Raw genomic sequence first — 19,793 nt, 5'->3', positions numbered from 1 at the left:
ACTAACACACCACCACCATGTCAGTGTTACTGCAGTGCTGAGAATGACCCACCCCCCAAATAGTACCTGCTCTGTGAGGGTCCATGGGGGTCCTGACCACTGAAGAACAGGGTGACAAAGTATCAGAGAAACAGATGGACTACAGTCTGTAACTGTAGAACTACAAAGTGTTCCTATATATCATGAACTGCTTGTTCATCAGTGCCATTAAAAACAGCTCAGTGCTGCCGGTTTGATTGCCAACTCAGCCTTGCTCCAGCGGACCAATCAGAGCGGACTCCCTCTCCTCCTATTGGCTGGAGCGCGTCAAGACCCGCCCCCTCCACGAGCTGCCTCTGTCTCCACAGCGCTGCTTCAGATGAGAGCAGAGCTGCGCTGCTTCCTGACGCTGACCGCCGCCTTTCTGCTGTGTTGTTTCCTCATTTTCTCCTCAGAAACGTTGGCGTTTTCACAGAGCCCGAGCGAGCAGACGCAGAAACCGGTGAGTGCTTCCGTTTCGACTCAAAACAGCACCTCAGCGGCCGTGTTTGGAGGCTCATCTGTAGGCGAGACTCAGTACTGCAGCGTGCAGCCTCACAAACACTGGAGCTCTTAGCTCGGTATGCCGCCTTGTGCTGCATTGAAGGGGAACTCCACCGATTTTTCCAAAAATTCTGCATAGGTAAATGTTTAAGATGTAAACAAAGTCATGTGGAGTGGTTTGGTGTGAAATGCTGCGTTCTAGAGAAACTGACCCAGTCAGAACTGTTCACAGTGGTGGTGATAGGAACCAGACGTCCACCTCCAAAAGCTCCCTCACAAACAGTTATTACATGAAATTGTTATGAATTCACTGCCTTATGTCTGAGACACTGTTTTGTGATAAAGTTTTGGCTGAAAATGTATTTTAATCCATTGATGACGGTGGAGGGATACATGCAGGGTGTTGTAAGGCAAGATAGTCCTCAAAAAGCTGATTATTTCCAGATATATGACTCTTTTACCGTCAGCATTGCCTATAACAGCTCAGAAGACTCTAGGTTCACTGGTGGTTTTGGATAGTAAACCATATAGCTATATTTGAGTTGTAGTCATGGTGACCCCTGGTTCCTATCACCACCACTGTAAAGAGATCTGAGTCTGTAAGTTTCTCTACAGTGAACCATTTCACATGAAACCACTCTGAATCACTCTGTTTACATCTCAGGGACTGGATTAGTCAGAAATTTTGAAAAATTGGTGGAATTCTCCTTTAATCATAAATACCTCTGTGGCTGTGACACTGAAGCCTGTTAGAATCCCACCTTGACGTAGAGCAGCAGAGAGACTTGGTGAAAACTGCTGTTGCTCCTCTTTTCCCCCATTTACAGTAGCTTATGTCCAGCTTGACAGGCTGAATCCGGACAGAACCGGCCTGCCTTTTCTTTCTCTCTTTTCTCTTCCAGCAGCTTTTGTTGCTGCAGTCTGCTGGAACTTGGTCATGACCTCACTTCCCACACTTGACGGAACTTCTTTCTTCTCATTAGGCCTCCAAACATGCTCTTGAGGCAGTCTCAAAGGGGGATTTCACTCAAATTTCATCATGTTCTGCACAATTCATTCGTTTTAGACGTAAACAATCATTCAGAGTGGTTTGGTGCGAAATGCTGCATTCTGGAGAAAGCTGCCGAGTTAGAGCTGTTCACAGTGGTGGTGATAGGAAGCAGACGCCTTAACAGTTTAATACCTCACAGGAAGTTATTACATGAACTATGATGAGTTTTTCAAATGCATTCATAGCATTCAGCCTTTGTAAAGCGAGACAGTGTCCAGTGGTGCTCACTGGTTCCCTGGCTAAAAGGGATATTCCACCAATTTTTCAAAATTTCTGAAGAATTCAGTCCTTGAGATGTAAACAAAGTTATTCAGAGTGGTTTTGGTGTGAAATGGTTCAATGTAGAGGCTCTTTGTGGTGATAGGAACCAGGGGTCTGCATGACTACAGCACAAATATAGCCAAGTTTTGTTTGGGGACTGTTTTACCCTACAATGCTCTGACTGTACTATTACACTGTGGATTGATTAAAATAACTCTAAGGTCCCTACAGTCAGTGGCAACACGTGGCAGTGAAATGGCAATAAATAAAAAAAATAATAGTGACATTTTTATAAAGTGAGTGCCTTCCAAACGTCCAAAGCCGGCGGCCCAAGTGGACTTACAGACAGCTCTACTTTCTGCTAAGTTCATTTCACACTCTCTATATCTGGATTAAGGACACCTACAAGCATGCAGCACTCAGTGAGCACCACGAGGCAAAGTGAGTGAAATTGATTTTAATAGTCTGTAAATGAGACAGACATCAAAATTCAATACAGTCCAGAATACCAAGTATTGAAAAACTGCATATTCAGTACCACATTTCTGTACCTAAATAAAGTGAGCCAATAAGCAGTAAAGCATGTTTAGGTGATGCTGGATTATTATGCCTAAACATAATAAAACAATAAACAAAACACTTTCTATTAATTTTACTGCATTCACAACCTTACAGAAATCAAAATTGTGTCCATCTTGGGGATTTATGTAGATCTAGTCCCAGTTTCAACATTTTATAAATTAAAAAGATTATGTAACATCCGGATCAACATTAGGGTTGAAACGAGTATGTCAACAATGAAAAATCAGCGACAGATATTTCCATTTGTGAGTTATCGATGTAACCTGAAGAGGGCAGCAGATCACTCACAGTGTCGTACCTCTGTGAGCAGATAGTGAAAGAAAAAGGACAATAATGCCTGAAAAGGTGAAAAAGCAGTAAAGTCTGGGAGTGTTTTCTAAGAATTAAGTGTAAAGTCGTCACATACAGTATATGCAAATCTGACTCAGTTTTCAAGTTTCCAACATTACATTTAACCACCGGAAAAAGCAAGCATGCTGAAACAGCAGAACGGTCAATAAACAGTAAATTTCTAAACATGCTTCTTCAAGGGTTCTTTAGATTGTTCTATAGAACAGTCCACTCACCACTGAGGTCTGTGGACCATTGCCTCTGGTGGTGGCAGAATTTTCCGCTGTGGTTCTGTTAAAAACAACGAAATATCCAGTTTACCGTCATCAGTCTGCCGCAATCATGTGAACGCAGCATCAGAGACCATTTCGAATGTGTGTCGGACTAGCCTGGTCTGTATCTGTTCAGTATTAGTGCCGATCTGATCCAGAGTATTGGATCGGTACATCACTAAACCAAATGTCTACCAATTTAGTACATTTTTATTGATTTGTCTTACCACAACATACAGTGCCTGCAATGCATTATTCAGTGTAGTCTTTTAAACTGGGAAGTGCGGCAACCAGGCGAATTAGGGCTGAACAATTTGTGGAAAATATCTCAGTGATTTTTCTGACCAGTATATCCATTGAAATGCTGTTATTCTCAATAAATTGAACTCTAGTTGCTGCTTGCAAAAAACAGTATTTAATAATTAAATAAATAAAATAAAGTATTTCATAAAGTTAAATGCTTAAAGGCTAAAACTTGGGGCCTAAAACAATTTACAGTTTTTTCACTTTCCAATTAGACATTCTCTCTGAGGAGGTTTTTGACAGCTGACTTAAGATAAAAGGGAAAACTTAAGGCCAAAATTCACTTAAAATGTTTTAGACGAGTGACCACACGCCTTTTCCCCACAAACAAGCACTTCCTTTTTTTCAGAGTACCAGTTCACAAGGTTTGTGTTATTATGTTAAATTTATGTAATTAAATAAATAAAATTGTGGTTCTTGGGATTTGAAAATTGCACTCTTTCAAATTGTGATTTTGCTATAAGAATGATCATTTGTTCAAAGTCGAATGCAGCGTTAGGAGTCTTGCCCGTGGAATTTAACTGGTGTAGTGTGGTGTTTTTGCCTGAGTGGAGAATCAAACCCTAGTCAGCTGCATGGACCACATTAGAGTTACCTACTAGTCTGTATCAACGGCTGTACCAGGGGTCGACAGCATGCGGCTCTTACTGCCCTGTTGCGGCTCCACAGCAGAATTAGATTTTTAGGCAAAGCATAAAATAATCCTCCTTTGCAGTCAACAGTCTCGCCTAGCTAGTAGGCAAAGAGAAAGATTTAAGATGAACGTCGATAATTTGGGGACGAATGGATTTTTTTAAAATATAGACGTTTATAATCACTCCAGCTGATTTTCCTGATACGTTTAATCTGCAACGAGAAACTGACAAACACTAAAAAGTCGCGAGGCTGAAGACAGCATCTCGTTCACCAGCTTCTCAGCTGGCACCATTTAAGGCGGAGCGGGAAAATTCGAACGACAATCTGGCGAATGAGAAGCGACTTCAGCCTTGTAAAAAGTCTAACGTTGAGAGACATTTTACAAGAAACTGTTCTACTTTTGTGGAAAAGTTTCCTGCCAGAGATGCGAGAAAAGCGGCTATAGCTGAGCTACAGCTTAAAGCAGAGCAGAGTAAGTCTGCGTTTTCATTTATATTATATTCTTTAGTCTATAGTAGGACATCCCTACTACCCCTGGGCTGTACCAATAGAAGCATGCACAGAATAGCAGGTTTAGCGGAGCACGCTGAGTGATTGGTGGGCTTGCATAGGTTAATCATTTGCGGCATGGCATCATAAACAACCCCCACCTGTCGCTCCCTCAATGCCGCAGGCTGTTTGCTTGAACTAGACACCAGGCACCTTTTCCTTATGTGAAACCGCTGGCCCATAGATTGTTGTTGGTGGAAGGTGGTCAGAATGCACACTACGTTGCAGTGCATGCTGGGTACTGTAGTGCATCTCAGGGTGAAACGGGCTAGTAAGAATAGAAAATTAAAGTAATTTTACAGGCCGAATAGGAATGTGTCGCGGGCATGACTTGGCCTTGTGTTTGACAAATGGGTTTAACCAGAACGATTGGAATACAAAACTAAAATCTGATATAAATAATACATTTTTCATCAGTTATCACACTTTTTAGCCAATTAAAATCAGTTTCACTCAGAGTGCCATTGGTCCACTGGGGCGTTCAGTGAAGTGGAGAGTGTTTAGTTTGGCTTTCAGACTGAAGAGATCAGTGCACTCTGCATTTGTCATGCAAAACGGCTGTAGACGTTTGGTTAGACATCAGCCAGAGGCTTACATAACCAGACCCCATGAGGAGTTCGAGTCCATGCTTTGTATAAATGAATTTATCAGACTGGCACTTGTATGTGTGGTGAAGCTGTTGCTTTGCTCTGGTTCGTGATACTAATCTCAAATGACTGTCTGCTGTCTCCTGTGAACATAGCCTTGCTTTGCGGAGGCCAGCGAGAGATCTGAGGGAAGCCTTTCTCCCAGTTCCAGCATGCAGAGCTCGAAGTGATACAGCGTTTTCAGAAACGTGTATTTTGGGAAGGTTTCACTTTATGGGTTCACTATGATGTCATTTTCGGCAGGCGAGTTGTGTGGCTGCTGAAGACAGTCAGGATTAAAGTAGGGCTGTCACGATTACTGGGTCAAATTCAAATGTGCCTTCTCACTGAATCTACACTGATTAGTTGGCATGTCTGTGCTGGTTACTGTCGGAACACCACACACGAGTTTGTTGACTAGGGAAGTGCAGTAACTAACTAACAGAACAGTAACAATGCATTCCACAACATTAGCCACGTTTACATGCAGCCTGATAATCTGTTAATAGCCCGACTAATAGCTCCATCGGAATAGAATACGTCCCTGTAAATACCTCAACTGGAATAGTCCTGTAAATAATCCGTTAAATAGAAGAATAATAACCGTGTAAACGCCTGTATCTGATTACATTCCCTATCGGAAAGTTTAAGTCCGTTCTGATCATGTTCGTCGCGTCATAGTGAAAGTTTATACCGTTCAACATGGTGGAGCAGAAACTGGTCTGCAGAGGAGACGAAGTTTATGCTCTGGTCTTTAAAAGACGGCGGTGGGACGGACGTCCAGCTTATGTGTCTCAGAACACGACGTCTTCCTCTCGGCCTTCTTTAATAAGGACATGTGAAGGACGTTTTCCTGAGTCTGACATCATTTTAAAGGAATTAAAACCACAAGCACTGCTCACTGCTGCTCGTCTCACTCTGACTGGACTCACGTGATGCTGGTTGTCATGGTAACGTCTGCACTAATCGGTTCTCTACTCATTTTGCGTAATTTAGGATTAGATTACTTGTAGTGAGCATGTAAACTGAGATTTTCCATCAGATTGTGCATAGAAACACCTCAGTCTTTATCTACAGTCGCAATGTATTCAGTCTGATCTAAATCTTTGCATGTAAACACAGCCAGTATTGCACATTTTGGCCAAATGTGGCTTGAGTTCAACCGGAAAACTTTAATGTGACTTTTTGCTGTTTAGACTGCAGAAAATCTGTCCTGAGTAAATAAGATGAGCTGAAAAAATCGGATTTGAGCTGCCTCAAAGATTTCTAAAGAAATGTCCGAACGCGGCTGCAGGAGAACGAGGCTGCAGCGTCAAAGAACAGTTAAAAGTCTGAAAGCAAAGTTTAAAGAATCCGAGGACGCGAACCAAAGAAGTGACCGCGCCCTTTTTACGGCTCGAACACATTCTGGGTGGTGAGCCCAGCTGTCAGTCAGTGAAGCTTCATGATGGCTCCTGTGATGCTGGTGAAGATGAAGCTGATCCTCCAGGAGCGACTGGTGTTCGTTGGCGGTCGTGATTGTTTACCTCTGGATGAGCCGTGAAGCAGCGTGACACTCTGTTCTTTAGCGCATGTGGGTCAGTTTAGGAGCTGATCTGTTCAGACTGATGTTGCGTACAGATCACATTTAAAGATAATGAATAGAAAGAAAGAAAATCAAATATGGGCCACTTCTGTCTGCTGTGTGAACGTAGCCTTAGGCATCTAGACCTGCCAAGCCCTGAATAATGAGAACAGGCATACATAGTAGGATCTGACTGTTTAAACAGAGTCACATACAGAAATCTCATTAAATCAGATTTGAAACCACATACAAATGTGGCTTGAGTTCAACTGGAAAAAAAAGCTTTAATTTTTCTCATATAGACTGCAGATAATCTGTCCTGGTTAAATAAGATGAGCTGAAAAATTGGATTTGACCTGCAAAGACTAAAAAATTCAGTTCTAAGAAAAGTCAGCACTTTTGAAATTGGCTTAGATGATGCACTAAATTTGAGGTTTTGGTTATTTACCTCATAAAGCACAATCTGCAATAATAATAAATTGGCTAAATGCTGATTGCATGTTTGAAGCCAAAAATCTGTTGATTCCAGTTTTGCCTCCATAATGAATTCTGTAACTGATTAATCCGACAATTATTATAAGTTAATTGACTAATTAAACCATTATGCCTCTCTGGCATCTCCTCTGACATAGCGCCCACTCACCGTCATTCTGTTTCATCTCTGTCATAAGCACTTTCTTTTATTCTGCTGCAACGAAACACATGCCATATCGCCCCCTACGCTTCCTGTAGTGTATTACAGTCTGTCAGAATGACTGTGTGGATCATATGAACATTATAGAGCTTTTTAAATGAAACAGTAGAAGCCATATCGCCCCCTACGCTTCCTGTAGTGTATTACAGTCTGTCAGAGTGACTGTGTGGATCATATGAACATTATAGAGCTTTTTAAATGAAACAGTAGAAGCCACATCGCCCCCTACGCTTCCTGTAGTGTATTACAGTCTGTCAGAGTGACTGTGTGGATCATATGAACATTATAGAGCTTTTTAAATGAAACAGTAGAAGCCACATCGCCCCCTACGCTTCCTGTAGTGTATTACAGTCTGTCAGAGTGACTGTGTGGATCATATGAACATTATAGAGCTTTTTAAATGAAACAGTAGAAGCCACATCGCCCCCTACACTTCCTGTAGTGTATTACAGTCTGTCAGAGTGACTGTGTGGATCATATGAACATTATAGAGTGATTTTAGTTTAAACTGTAGCTGCTGTGGAACATTTTTTTAAGTACTTCTCTCTATTGGCTTTGGCTTTGAAGGAGACTGACAGGTGTAGTTATATTAAATGGAGCAGACATTTGTTTTCTTCTTGTAGTTTCCTTGGCAACTGTGCAGTAATGTTTATCCGTATGTAGAGATTTTTACCTCTTGTCTCCTTGAATGTGTTTGGTCCCCTCCATCCGCTTGCGTTGCCACAGAAACAGATTAGAGGCCTCAAACCCCGCATTAATCATGACCCGTTAGCACTTTAGATTCGGACTGTTTGACGAGGACGGAGAGGAGGATTGCTAGAAATGACTGACATGTAGTGGGAAGGACAGGATCGTAAGGTCAGAGCATGTTAAAAATGCTCGTGTCTGCATGTATAAATTAATATATATTTTTTTTAACATTGATTACAGAGTAATTCATGCATGCTGGGCTGTTAATCCCCAGTGCTGAATGCTCAGAGGAGTTATGCATTTCATACTGAATATGATCTGAATAATCTCTGCTCAGAATTTGATAATCAAACGCTAATCTGGGCTTTGAGACTGTGGGATCTAATGAAGGTCTGGCTTTGGGGGAATACCATAGAGACGCTTATCTTGCCTGACTGCTCTCTGAGAGTCATATTTCTCCTGCCCTCTCGCTTACACAGCCTTTGATGGATATCTCTGAGTGTTCCTATCACTGCTGACAGTGCTGTGTGAAAGTTGCGCAACCAAAGTCCAAGTTCATGAACTGCAGAGGCTGCACACAGTTACACATACTTCACTGTAAGCTGAGCATGTTTTCAACTAAGTGAGGATTTAGGGGGCAGTACAGCAAAACAGTATAAAGTCTAAAAGTTCTCCAAAACTAGACTTCCAACAAACTAGGACTTCTAACAACCACCTGCAAGATCTGACAGACCACCGAAACGGCCCCCATCAGATAAACAGCACTGAAAGCTTTCATCTCTGAGAGAGAGGAGAAAATCAAGCTGCTTCAGATCTGAAAACATCCACAGGTGTTTCTGTCCATCCTTCCACTGTGAGAAGACGACTCAGCGCTGTGGGTCTGAAAGGATGTGTAGCTGTCAAGAAGAACCTCACTGAGAAAAGGAGACGGACACATCAAACAAAGAAGCTGAACGATGGACTGACCACCCCAGAGTCCAGACCTCAACACCACTGAATGTGTTTGATTACTTCAGAAAATGATCAACCAGCTTCTAAGACTGAACTTTGGAGGTGTGTCTGCAGATTCTTTGAGGAGCTGAAAGTGAGTCTCCTGAAAAGAATGGAAGCTGGAATAAATGTAAAGAGTGACTCACTGAACACTGAAAAATTTTGCATTATATTCAGATGTTGAGGCTTCACTATTTCCAGTTATGCTCTTTTGGACTCCCAGCATCGTTGATTTAAACACAGGATCTCCTGTTAAGGGGATGAAACCATAAACAGTTACACCATTTGCGAACACCTGTTAATTCTCCTAGTTAAAGAAAACTGCAGTTGTTCAATGTTCATTAAGTACTAACGATCGGAGGTGGGAGGCTAAATGCATATTCATGTAAAAGTGTTCTTGATTTGCTGAAATAACTTAGTTAAGAACTTGAGTAGAAGTACAAAATCATCAGCTAGAAAAAAGACTTTATGTGAGAATTGGTATTTTTTGCTATAATTGCGAGTGTAATTTACTTTTACAAATCACGCTTTGAGACCCCCTCATGGACAGCTGTACCTTTTGTCTTCCTTGCTTCCTCTGACCGCACCTCCTTGGGTTTTTTTTGCAGCCTCTGTCATGATGTCCATGCTGGGAATACTGAGCTAGCTTGTTCTCATAGCCAGCTGAAGACCCATGGCTGTTGGTGCCGTAAAGTAGTGCTGGGCGATATGACCTCGAATCAGTATCACAATTAATGGAATATTTTACCTCAATACCGATTAATGAATGATTATTTTGTTTTTGTTTTTTTTTGCCTTCATAGTTCACTGACAAGGTTTATACTGTAAATATGCTCTGCAGATCTTAATGTAAAACATCTCAACAGCCAGATCAGAATTCACGCAACTTTTACGTCAAGTCAACTCAACATTCGTCATACTTTCGCGCTGCTGAGACCTAATAAACATTTAGGCTGATGTTTCTGTACAATAATTAGAAGAGACGTATCCAAACCCTCTGTGTTTGAAGAGATTTAGAAAGAAATGACCGAACGCGGCCGCAGGAGAACGAGGCTGCAGCGTCAAAGAACAGTTAAAAGTCTGAAAGCAAAGTTTAAAGAATCCGAGGACGCGAACCAAAGAAGTGACCGCGCCCCTTTTTACGGCTCAAACACATTCTGGGTGGTGAGCCCAGCTGTCAGTCAGTGAAGCTTCATGATGGCTCCTGTGATGCTGGTGAAGATGAAGCTGATCCTCCGGGAGCGACTGGCGCTCGTTGGCGGTCGTGATTGTTTACCTCTGGATGAGCCGTGAAGCAGCGTGACGCTCTGTTCTTTTGCGGAGTTTAGGAGCTGATCTGTTCAGACTGATGTTGCGTACAGATCACATTAAAAGATAATCTGAACAGACAAACAAAAAAAATCGGATTTGGTGAGAAGATCAGATTTGGGCCACTTTTACCTGCTGTGTGAACGTAGCCTTAGCTTTCATGTCGCAGAGTGTACGTGGCGGAGTCACGTGATACACGCGCGGTAGTAAGTTTTTAAGGGACAGTACATGAACGGTTAGGGGTTCAGAATGTCGGTTTCGATTACTTTCCGATTAATCGCCCAGCCCTACCGTAAAGTATGACACATTTCTCGTGAGAGGTCTTTCGCTGCTCCTCCAAAGTTACATAGTGCTATAGCAGGCGTTCCAGGCCCAGAGTGGCAATGACAGAGACGCCATTCTCACTATTACAAGTCAGCAACACCAAAATGATTTTAAAGCTGTTGTTTTGAGGTGAAACTGTTACATAATGTTGCTTTAAAGGGGAATTCCACCAATTTTTCTAAATGTCTGCATATTTCAGTGGTTGAAATGTAAACAGTGTCATACAAAGTGGTTCAATGCAAAATGATTTGTAGAGAAACTTGCTGACTCTGATTTCTTAACAGTGGTGGTGATAGGAACCGTTGGTCCTGATGTCTACAACACACATACAGCCATTTTATTTAATGTCCAAAGTCACCAATGTCTTCTGAGGTTTTTATATGTAATGTTGATGATGGTAAAATAGTGGTAAACCAAAAAAAATACCATAAATGTATCCCTCCACCATGAACAGATTAGAATGCATGGATTTCAGGCCAAACCTCATCTCAAAACTACTGTAAAACAGTGTCTCAGACATCAGGCAGTGTATTAATAACCATTTTATTATTAAGAATTAAGCATTTTGCACCAAACTTTGACTTTATTTACATCTTAGCCATTTAATTATGCATTATTTTTAAAAATCGGTGGACTTCCCCTCTAAGTAACTCGTAGAACTGCAGTGGAACTTATTATCTTACTCCATTCGACTTCTATCGGAGTAGGTTAGGTTCTTCTGTTTTTGATGGAAAATAAAAAGATAAACATCAAAAGTAAGAGATGTGATCAATCACAAAATAGTACATATACTGTCACCAACATGCCAATCAATTTAAACCCAAACAAGGAATTAGGAACTAAATGTGACTGATTAAAATGGAACTAAGTAAAGGTAGATCAGTTTACTCACAAATATACTTGAAGTAAAAGTATGCAGAGTATAAATTTGTGTAAATGTTACATAGAACTGAGTTAGTGGAACCACTTAGAACCCAGTTCTGCTGATAACACCTACAGTATGCTCAGAAAAGTGTAATTTATCGTAGTAATGAGATCATACTGTTGTATCGCCCGCCTCTCCTGAGGACAGGAACACCGAGCATGTTTTGAAGTTATCCAGCTCCTCCGCTCTGTTTCCGACGCAAATGGAGCCAGGTTGTGTAATACTGGAGTAATTAGCATGTTAATGGTGCTCCGCGATGGCTCCACTGTGGGAGAAAAGCCCGTGTTGTTGCCGTGGCTGACTACTCACGTGGAGAGCTGGCTGTAGCTGTTCGCTCGGCGGAGAAGACGAGCCCCAGGCCGGATGGGCCCGCCGAGTGTTGAGTAATCTTCAAAGGCCGGCTTTGTTTCTCCATGAAACGTTCCCCTGGAATAATGAGTGCGATGGAGTTCCCTAACGAAGAGCAGTGGAGAGGCGTAAAAAGAAGCAGATTTGCAGTGGGGTGATGAAAAAAGGTTGAGTTTGTTTAAGGATAAATCTCACTGTGTCTGAATTAGAGATGCACATTTTGGCAAATCCTTCTGGCCGATAACCGACCAGCAAGCCTCGTATCAAGAACAGCTCATCAAAATATCCATAATAACAGAGTTACAGTTCTGAAAGCTGATTGGCTGAGCCACGCTTGAATAACTTGATATACACACACTTTTGATGGCTACAGCTGAATTGTATTAATGCACAGAGATATTTAAAGGGGTTATTTGAATGGAGTTTGGAACACAGTACTAATAGGCGGAACCAGGCATATTAAATGTACCCTTCATAAGAACCTGGTTCTGGTTAATCTGAGTGTCTGAAGCTATATGTTCATGATGGGGCTGAACGATTTTGGTGAAAATATCCCATCGCGATTTTTCTGACGAGTATTGGAATTGCAGCTTTTCAGGCTGTTTTATTTTTAAAAAGAAAAAGGTGGTTGAACAATTTATTTGTAAACTGCAGATAACTCTAAGCCAGGGGTCGCAAATCTGCATGTGGCTCTTTGACTGCCCTGTTGTGGCTCCACAGCAGAATCAGATTTGTAGGTAAAAATAAAATAATCCTCCTTTACAGTAAAATAAAGCTCTGCTGATCGTTCAACACAGTTTAACAATAAATGGTCTTAAACTCTGGAGTTAATGTAGAACTGCTAATTCACCCTTTAACCCTGAAGATCAGCGCAGACTGCTGGTCACCATAGCAACACCGACAACAGTCTCGCCTAGCTAGTAGCTAACGAAACGGCAAAGAGAGAGATTTAAGATGAACATCGATAATTTAGAGACGAATGGACTTATTTGTGTTTATAATCACTCCCGCTGGTTTCCTGATACGTTTAATCTGCAACGAGAAACTGACAAACACTAAAAAGTGACTAAAAGTTGCTTCTTGTTCTCCAGCTTTTCATTCAGATTTTCCTGTTCCACCTTAAATGCTGCAGCAGTTACATTCTGGGGCCTCAGTCACTGTTTAAGGTAGAACTGGAAATTTCAAACAAGAAGCTGGCGAATGAGAAGCGACTTCAGCCTCGTAAAAAGTCAAACGTTGAGAGACGTTTTACAAGAAACTGTTCTAGTTTTGCTGAAAGTTTCCTGCCAGAGATGCGAGAAAATCTTCTATAGCTGAGCTAAACCTTAAAGCAGAGCAAAGTGAGTCTGCGTTTTCATTTAAATTATAGTTTTTATCCTATACAAGCACATTAACACATACTGAGACATATTTACAGCCAAGATGGTAAAATGGACATAAAATGTCATGTTGATTTTTGTTGAAAGGACAAAATGGCTCTTCTTAACATTTGGGTTGGCGACTCCTGAAGCAAAAAATACGAATAATGAATACAGTGAAAACATTTACGTTTGTGTTTTGCTGTCGTAGTTTTTAATAAGGCTACATGATATAGACCATATACTAATATATATTATTATATTGCGATGATATTGCTTCGTTTTGCAGTATATCTTGCCACATATAATTGATTCACCGATGCATTTTAATGTGACACGTTTAAAGACCGGCCTGCATTATTTTGAGCAAAATAATTAACGTTTGTTAGATTGGATTTGTTGGATACATCAGAACATCCACAGGGACTCCTCCAGGGCTGTGATTGGTCAGGGTGCTCACAGCACACAGTAAACATTGTGATTGGTTAGAGACTTATTTGGATTTTGCAGCCTCCTGCAGTCGATACTGTAAAGGCTAATATCACAATTACAGTTAACGATGTGCAGGTCTTCAACATACGAGCTGATAAAATCCTGTCAGTCGTCAGGTTTCTCGCTCAGAGAGCTGTATCCCCCCATCAGGGTCTAAACCCATTTAACCCACTTTGCTTGTTGCGTCCTGAGCAGCATGCATGATAGAGGCTTGTGTAACGCCTCTGTCGAGAACCAGTTCCATCCAGTCGAGGTGCTGTCTGGACTGGGGGCTTCTGAAGATGGGAGCGTCTGGAATTTTCCGGCTCCTGCCGCCTCGATTACATAAGCACTCCCCCAATCTGGAGCAGAAGGGAGACGCTCGCTGCCTCTCGCTCTGATCCTGCCGGCCCGGTGAATAAAGATGAGGGCAGGGAGCTTCAGCAGAGTCTGATGCACTCCTCCCGTACCTCCGTATTTCATCCTATCTTCACACAGGCACACATAACTCACATTCAGGGACTTAAAGGGGAATTCCACCCATTTTTTTCAACATTTCTGCATTATTCAGTGTTTGAGATGTAAACAGAGTGATTCAGAGTGGTTTGGTGTGAAATGGTTCAGATGTCTTTACAGTGGTGGTGATAGGAACCAGGGGTCGCCGTGACCACAACACAAATATACACATTTTATTTACTATCCAGAACGTTTTCAGTAATGTCGAAATGTTTCAGCTGTACTGCATACCTACTGGAATTAAAGTACTAAAAAGAGTTTGAAAGAGATAACGTAGCAATATAATTGCAACACTAGTATTATATAAAAATCACAATAATTCAAGACATTTTCATGACACACGATATATATCACAATATTTTCTGAGATTTCATAAATAAGAACGGACAGTGTTGAACCTGTAGTGCCACTTATAAAAAGTACTACTGACAGTATCCATGATATACCCAGAAAAGCGTATTGTGACATAAATTATCACAACAGCAATGAAATATTGTCATATTGTCGACCACTAATTTGCATTTTATCCATATTGTGCAGACTGTAATGTAAAACTAGCATTCATATGTCACTCATGGTGTGAGTCTGTACATATATGGTAGACTGAGTGAGGACTCTGTTGTTGAGAGGGGAATGTGGAGCTTGTCTTTGTTGATCCTGGTGGCAGTATGTGTGCGTCTGCATGCGTGTTGGATGTTTTAGCATCACCTCCGAGGGTCTGCGTTAGTCCCCATCCTGCCAGCCCACTTGAAGCCCCAGCAGTGGGGCTGGACAATTTGTGGAAAATCTCTAATTGCAATTTTTCTGAGTGATACTGCGATTGTGATTTAAATTGCAGTTATTGTCTATAAATTAAGGTTTAGGCCTGTTGTTTTGGGCCAAGAATATCCACTTTTTCTGGTTTAAGCCTTGAACCCTGAATGTGGTGAGCCAGACTGCCAGTCAGTTGTGGTTGTGATGTTACAACACTTGGAGATTTGGTTGCCTCTGATTGGTCTAACTCATCTACAGGCAGTTCACAAGCTCTGTGTTATTAGGTTAAGTTTCCCCTCTTGAATCTCAAGATAGCGTTATTGATAATGTAGACTGTAGTGAAAGAAACCAGCAGCTCTTGCGATTTGAAATTACGCTCTCCTAAATTGTGATTTTGAGATAAAAACAGCCCCAGCAGTGTTCTCCCATTATTCCGGGAGGAGTGTCACTGTAGCTCAGGCCTCCACTGCTGGATTTAAATGCTATAAAAACTAAATAAATAAAAATAAATAAATGAATTGAGTAATTTCAAGTAGAGGTGTGAAAATGTACCAGTGCATCATCATGCATTGATATGCAGGTGAGTATTCAGCTGAAGGCTTTAATTGCAACCACTATAATTTATTATAATATTAAATAAAGTATGCACTTTTCAGAATATGTAAAACGAATATTGATCAAAAATACTTTCATAAACTATGAATGTAACTAAATCCTGCACTTAAATCTCATAGAACGGGTCTAATTGTGCTCTTTTGTAGTGAAACGTGCAGCTGTTCGGTGGTTTTTAAGCACTGACTGTATCCACACTACTCAGAAAAGTGTATCATGGCATAATAATTTTGCTGATTAAACGATGCATACAATTTTCCTGGAGACTTAAAATCAGACTAAATTATGGTCAAATTGTGGTGAAAGGTTATCTGATTCACTGAATCATTTCTTAAGGAACTGAAATCAAACTGAATCGTTAAATTTCCCATTTTATGACGCTTTGAATCGTTTCCCCCTTCCTAAATTAATTGCGCTGAAATTTGAGATTTTTTTTAAAGTGACCTTTATTAATCCCACAACGGGGAAATTTCACCTCCGCATTTAACCCATCTGTGCAGTGAAACACCACATACACACTAGTGAACACACACACTGGGGGGCAGTGAGCACACTTGCCCAGAGCAGTGGGCAGCCCTATCCACGGCGCCCAGGGAGCAGTTGGGGGTTAGGTGCCTTGCTCAAGGGCACTTCAGTCACGTACTGTCAGCTCAGGGGATCGAACCGGCAACCTTCCGGTCACAGGGCTGGTTCCCTAACCTCCAGCCCACGACTGCCCCATACATTATATGATATTATGCATTGTATCTTTCCTAAATAATCATGATCTAAACAAATTGTGGTAAAATTCAAGATTATATGATGCATTGAATTAATTCTTAAAGAATTAGAATCCAACCGAATCATGAAATTTGCCATTTTATGATGCTTTGAATTGTTTCCTGAAGAATCAGAATCAAAATGAATTGCTGAAATTTGAGATTTATATTATATGATGGATTGAATCATTTGCTAAAGAGCTGAGTCTTTGTGAGATCAAAGGTTTACACCTCTAATCTGAAGGCTTGTCGAGTTGCTGAGCCGCGCTGTAATTATGTGCTGCCGCTTTGCTGCATGTTGCGGCTGACCGATGGCACATCTGCCCGGCTGGTGCAGACCTGCTGCTGGGGCTTTGTGGAGCTGTCCGTACACTGAGGTGCTGAAACCTGACCTCAGGTCAGGCTCTCATGTCGGGCAACTCCGTGGTGCGTTGTTAGGACGTCCTGTTGAATGAAGTGTTTCTTGCCTTGGAGCCCAAACTGAGTCAGATCTGATATCTATGATATTGTGGATAACAGAGCCCAGGGCACACTTTAAAGGCAGGTGATCTGTATGGGACATCAGTCTGAACAGATCAGCTCCTAAACTGACCGGCATGCGCAAAAGAGCAGAGCCTCACGCTGCTTCACGGCTCATCCAGAGGTAAACAGTCATGACTATGAACGAACGCCAGTTGCTCCCGGAGGATCAGCTTCATCTTCACCAGCATCACAGGAGCCATCATGAAGCTTCACTGACTGACAGCTGGGCTCATCACCCAGCTCGCCGTAAAAAGGGCACTCAATTAATTAAAATTAATTGTGACATTGATTTGAGGTCATATCGCCCAGCACTAGGCTGAACTATTTGGAGAAAGTATCTGATTGTAATTTTTCTGACCAATATTGCAGTTTAAATGCTGTTATTTTCATTAAATTAAACTCCAGATGTGGCATGGATTAAACAGTATTTAATTATAAACATACTTAAATGCTGTAAGTTTCATCTTTGGCATATCTGTACAATCAGAATCATGTCTGAAAGGAGTGGAGTAGATTAGAGTGTAGTGATTTAACAGCCTGAAAAAATGCTTGATTTGTGGTTAACTAACCAAAACTGAAACACTGCCGTTTCATTGGCACCCTGCTGAAACAACTGCATGAATTAGGATGCATTTCATGCAAATGATATGTAAATGAGGCACTGGCAGCCCGGCACTTGATTTTACGCACTGAAGCCGATTCGTCATTTGTGCTCAAATCTCTATTTGTTTCTGTTTGTATTTGTGCAGCCAGATTTGCATGCCTTTTTATGCAAATTTGAATGTCTTTTTCTCAGTGTGAAAGAGCTTTTATTTGTTTGTTTGTTTGTTTTTGTTTGTTTGTTTATGATTTTCTGAACTCTGTGCTCTCCATATTATTCCCCAGGTGACGTGAAAGGTGGCTGCTGTGGACTGCCTCTCTGCCTTTCTCTCTCTCTGTCTCTCGTCTCTGTTTCTCTGAAAGCTGCTTATGGCGTCGTCTCTTCTCAGCCGTCAGCTGACGCTCCCCATTCGGCACAGCCTGCGTCTCGCGGCTCCAGGGTAAGACCCCCCATATAGAATGACTGCACAATATGGACAGAGGTGCTGTGTAGTGCTGCATATTGTGATAATCCTCACATTGAATATTCAATAAAACACAATGAAGTCAATAATTAAAGTGGCCAAAAAAAAGAAATAGGCTTTTGAACAGTAGATGGTTTTAGCCTTTTTACCTCCAGATTAGGCGGAATCCTCAGACTGTTGCTTTCGATGAAAAATTAATGATCAGTTTGAAAAAGCATCAATAAATGTCATATTTGCAGTCGTAAAACAAAATATGATAACGATAACAGTAATTATAATGAAAAATATTATGGTGCTTGTAAAAAATAATCCTGATTGTTATAGTAGTAGTTTTAGTAATAGTAATAGTAGTAGTAGTAGTAATAATAACAGTAATAATAATAATAATAATAATGTTTTGTAAATATACTCTCATTCTGAAACTGATGCCTGCAGTATGAGTAGGAAAAGTTGGGACAGGAGCCGTTTTAAGACGAGGAACTTTTAAAAAATCTTCTTCAACAGGTGATGCACTCTTGCTTGGATATAACAGAAGCTTCCAGGAGGCTCAGTGCAAAAATGCATCAGCGAATAATCTGTTCAAGAAAAACGAAAAGTTGGTGGACTTCCCCTTTAAGTGTTGTTAAAAGGGAAGATGATGTAACATAGTAGTAAACATGCACCTGACCCAGCTTTTTTGGAGCATGTTGCTTTAGGGCTGTCACGATCATGTAAGTTTAGCTGATGGTTAACTGTAATTGGCTGATCAGCTGTCTTGCTGGCTATATTTACCTAGAACACTAACGCTGGTTATGGTGTTATGTCAATGCTGCACGCACACAAACATCTACAGTTACAGATTTATTTGTAGAGCCGAGTAAAGGCTGCACATCTTCACCAGAGTGAAAATATAAACCCAAAAAAAACACTAATTCTGCCAGCATACATGTTAAAACATCAGAATTAGCTACAGAGCAAATATACAAACATATAAAATATTAGACTGAGGATGAGTATGTTATTGTTGCCAGGCAACCATGGACTACTGAAAGAGGACAACATTCAGTTGCCTGTCACAATACAACAATCAGGCATAACATTATGACCACCTCCTTGTTTCTACACTCATTGTCCTTTTTATCAGCTCCACTTACTATATAGGTGCACTTTGTAGTTCTACAGTTACAGACTGTAGTCCATCTGTTTCTCTGATACTTTGTTAGCCCCCTTTTACCCTGTTCTTCAGTGGTCAGGACCCCCATGGACCCTCACAGAGCTGGTACTATTTGGGTGGTGGATCATTCTCAGCACTGCAGTAACACTGACACACACTGGTGGTGTGTTAGTGTGTGTTGTGCTAGTCTGAGTGGATCAGACACAGCAGTGCTGCTGGAGTTTTTAAACACCTCAGTGTCACTGCTGGACTGAGAATAGTCCACCAACCAAAAATATCCAGCCAACAGCGTCCTGTGGGCAGCGTCCTGTGACCACTGATGAAGGACTAGAGGATGATTAGCTCATACTGTACAGTAAGAGATGAGCTCTATTAGACACAGGTGCGTCTAATAGAGTGGACAGTGAGTGGACACAGTATTTTAAAAACTCCAGCAGCACTGCACACACCAGCACAACACACACTAACACACCACCAGTGTGTGTCAGTGTTACTGCAGTGCTGAGAATGATCCACCACCCAAATAGTACCTGCTCTGTGAGGGTCCATGGGGGTCCTGACCACTGAAGAACAGGGTAAAAGGGGGCTAACAAAGTATGCAGAGAAACAGA

At 41.4% G+C, this 19,793-nt stretch overlaps 1 protein-coding gene across 2 annotated transcripts in view; it reads left to right on the top strand.

The window, feature by feature from the left end:
• The first annotated feature begins 327 nt into the window (after nt 1–327).
• abat (4-aminobutyrate aminotransferase) overlaps nt 328–19,793 on the top strand; it is a 62,266-nt gene continuing 42,800 nt past the window's right edge. The window contains exons 1-2 of one of the 2 annotated variants that reach the window (XM_036589382.1): nt 328–481; nt 17,851–18,005. In XM_036589382.1, coding sequence (XP_036445275.1) covers nt 17,935–18,005 — 71 coding nt within the window. In that variant the 5' untranslated portion in view covers nt 328–481; nt 17,851–17,934. The remainder of the gene's footprint in view (nt 482–17,850; nt 18,006–19,793) is intronic. The other variant, XM_036589381.1, reaches the window with a different exon arrangement.

This window comes from Colossoma macropomum, unplaced genomic scaffold (assembly GCF_904425465.1).
Source record: "Colossoma macropomum unplaced genomic scaffold, Colossoma_macropomum, whole genome shotgun sequence".
NCBI lineage: Eukaryota > Metazoa > Chordata > Actinopteri > Characiformes > Serrasalmidae > Colossoma > Colossoma macropomum.
Note: the sequence above shows the minus strand (reverse complement) of the source record. Positions and strands in the feature narration are given on the sequence as shown.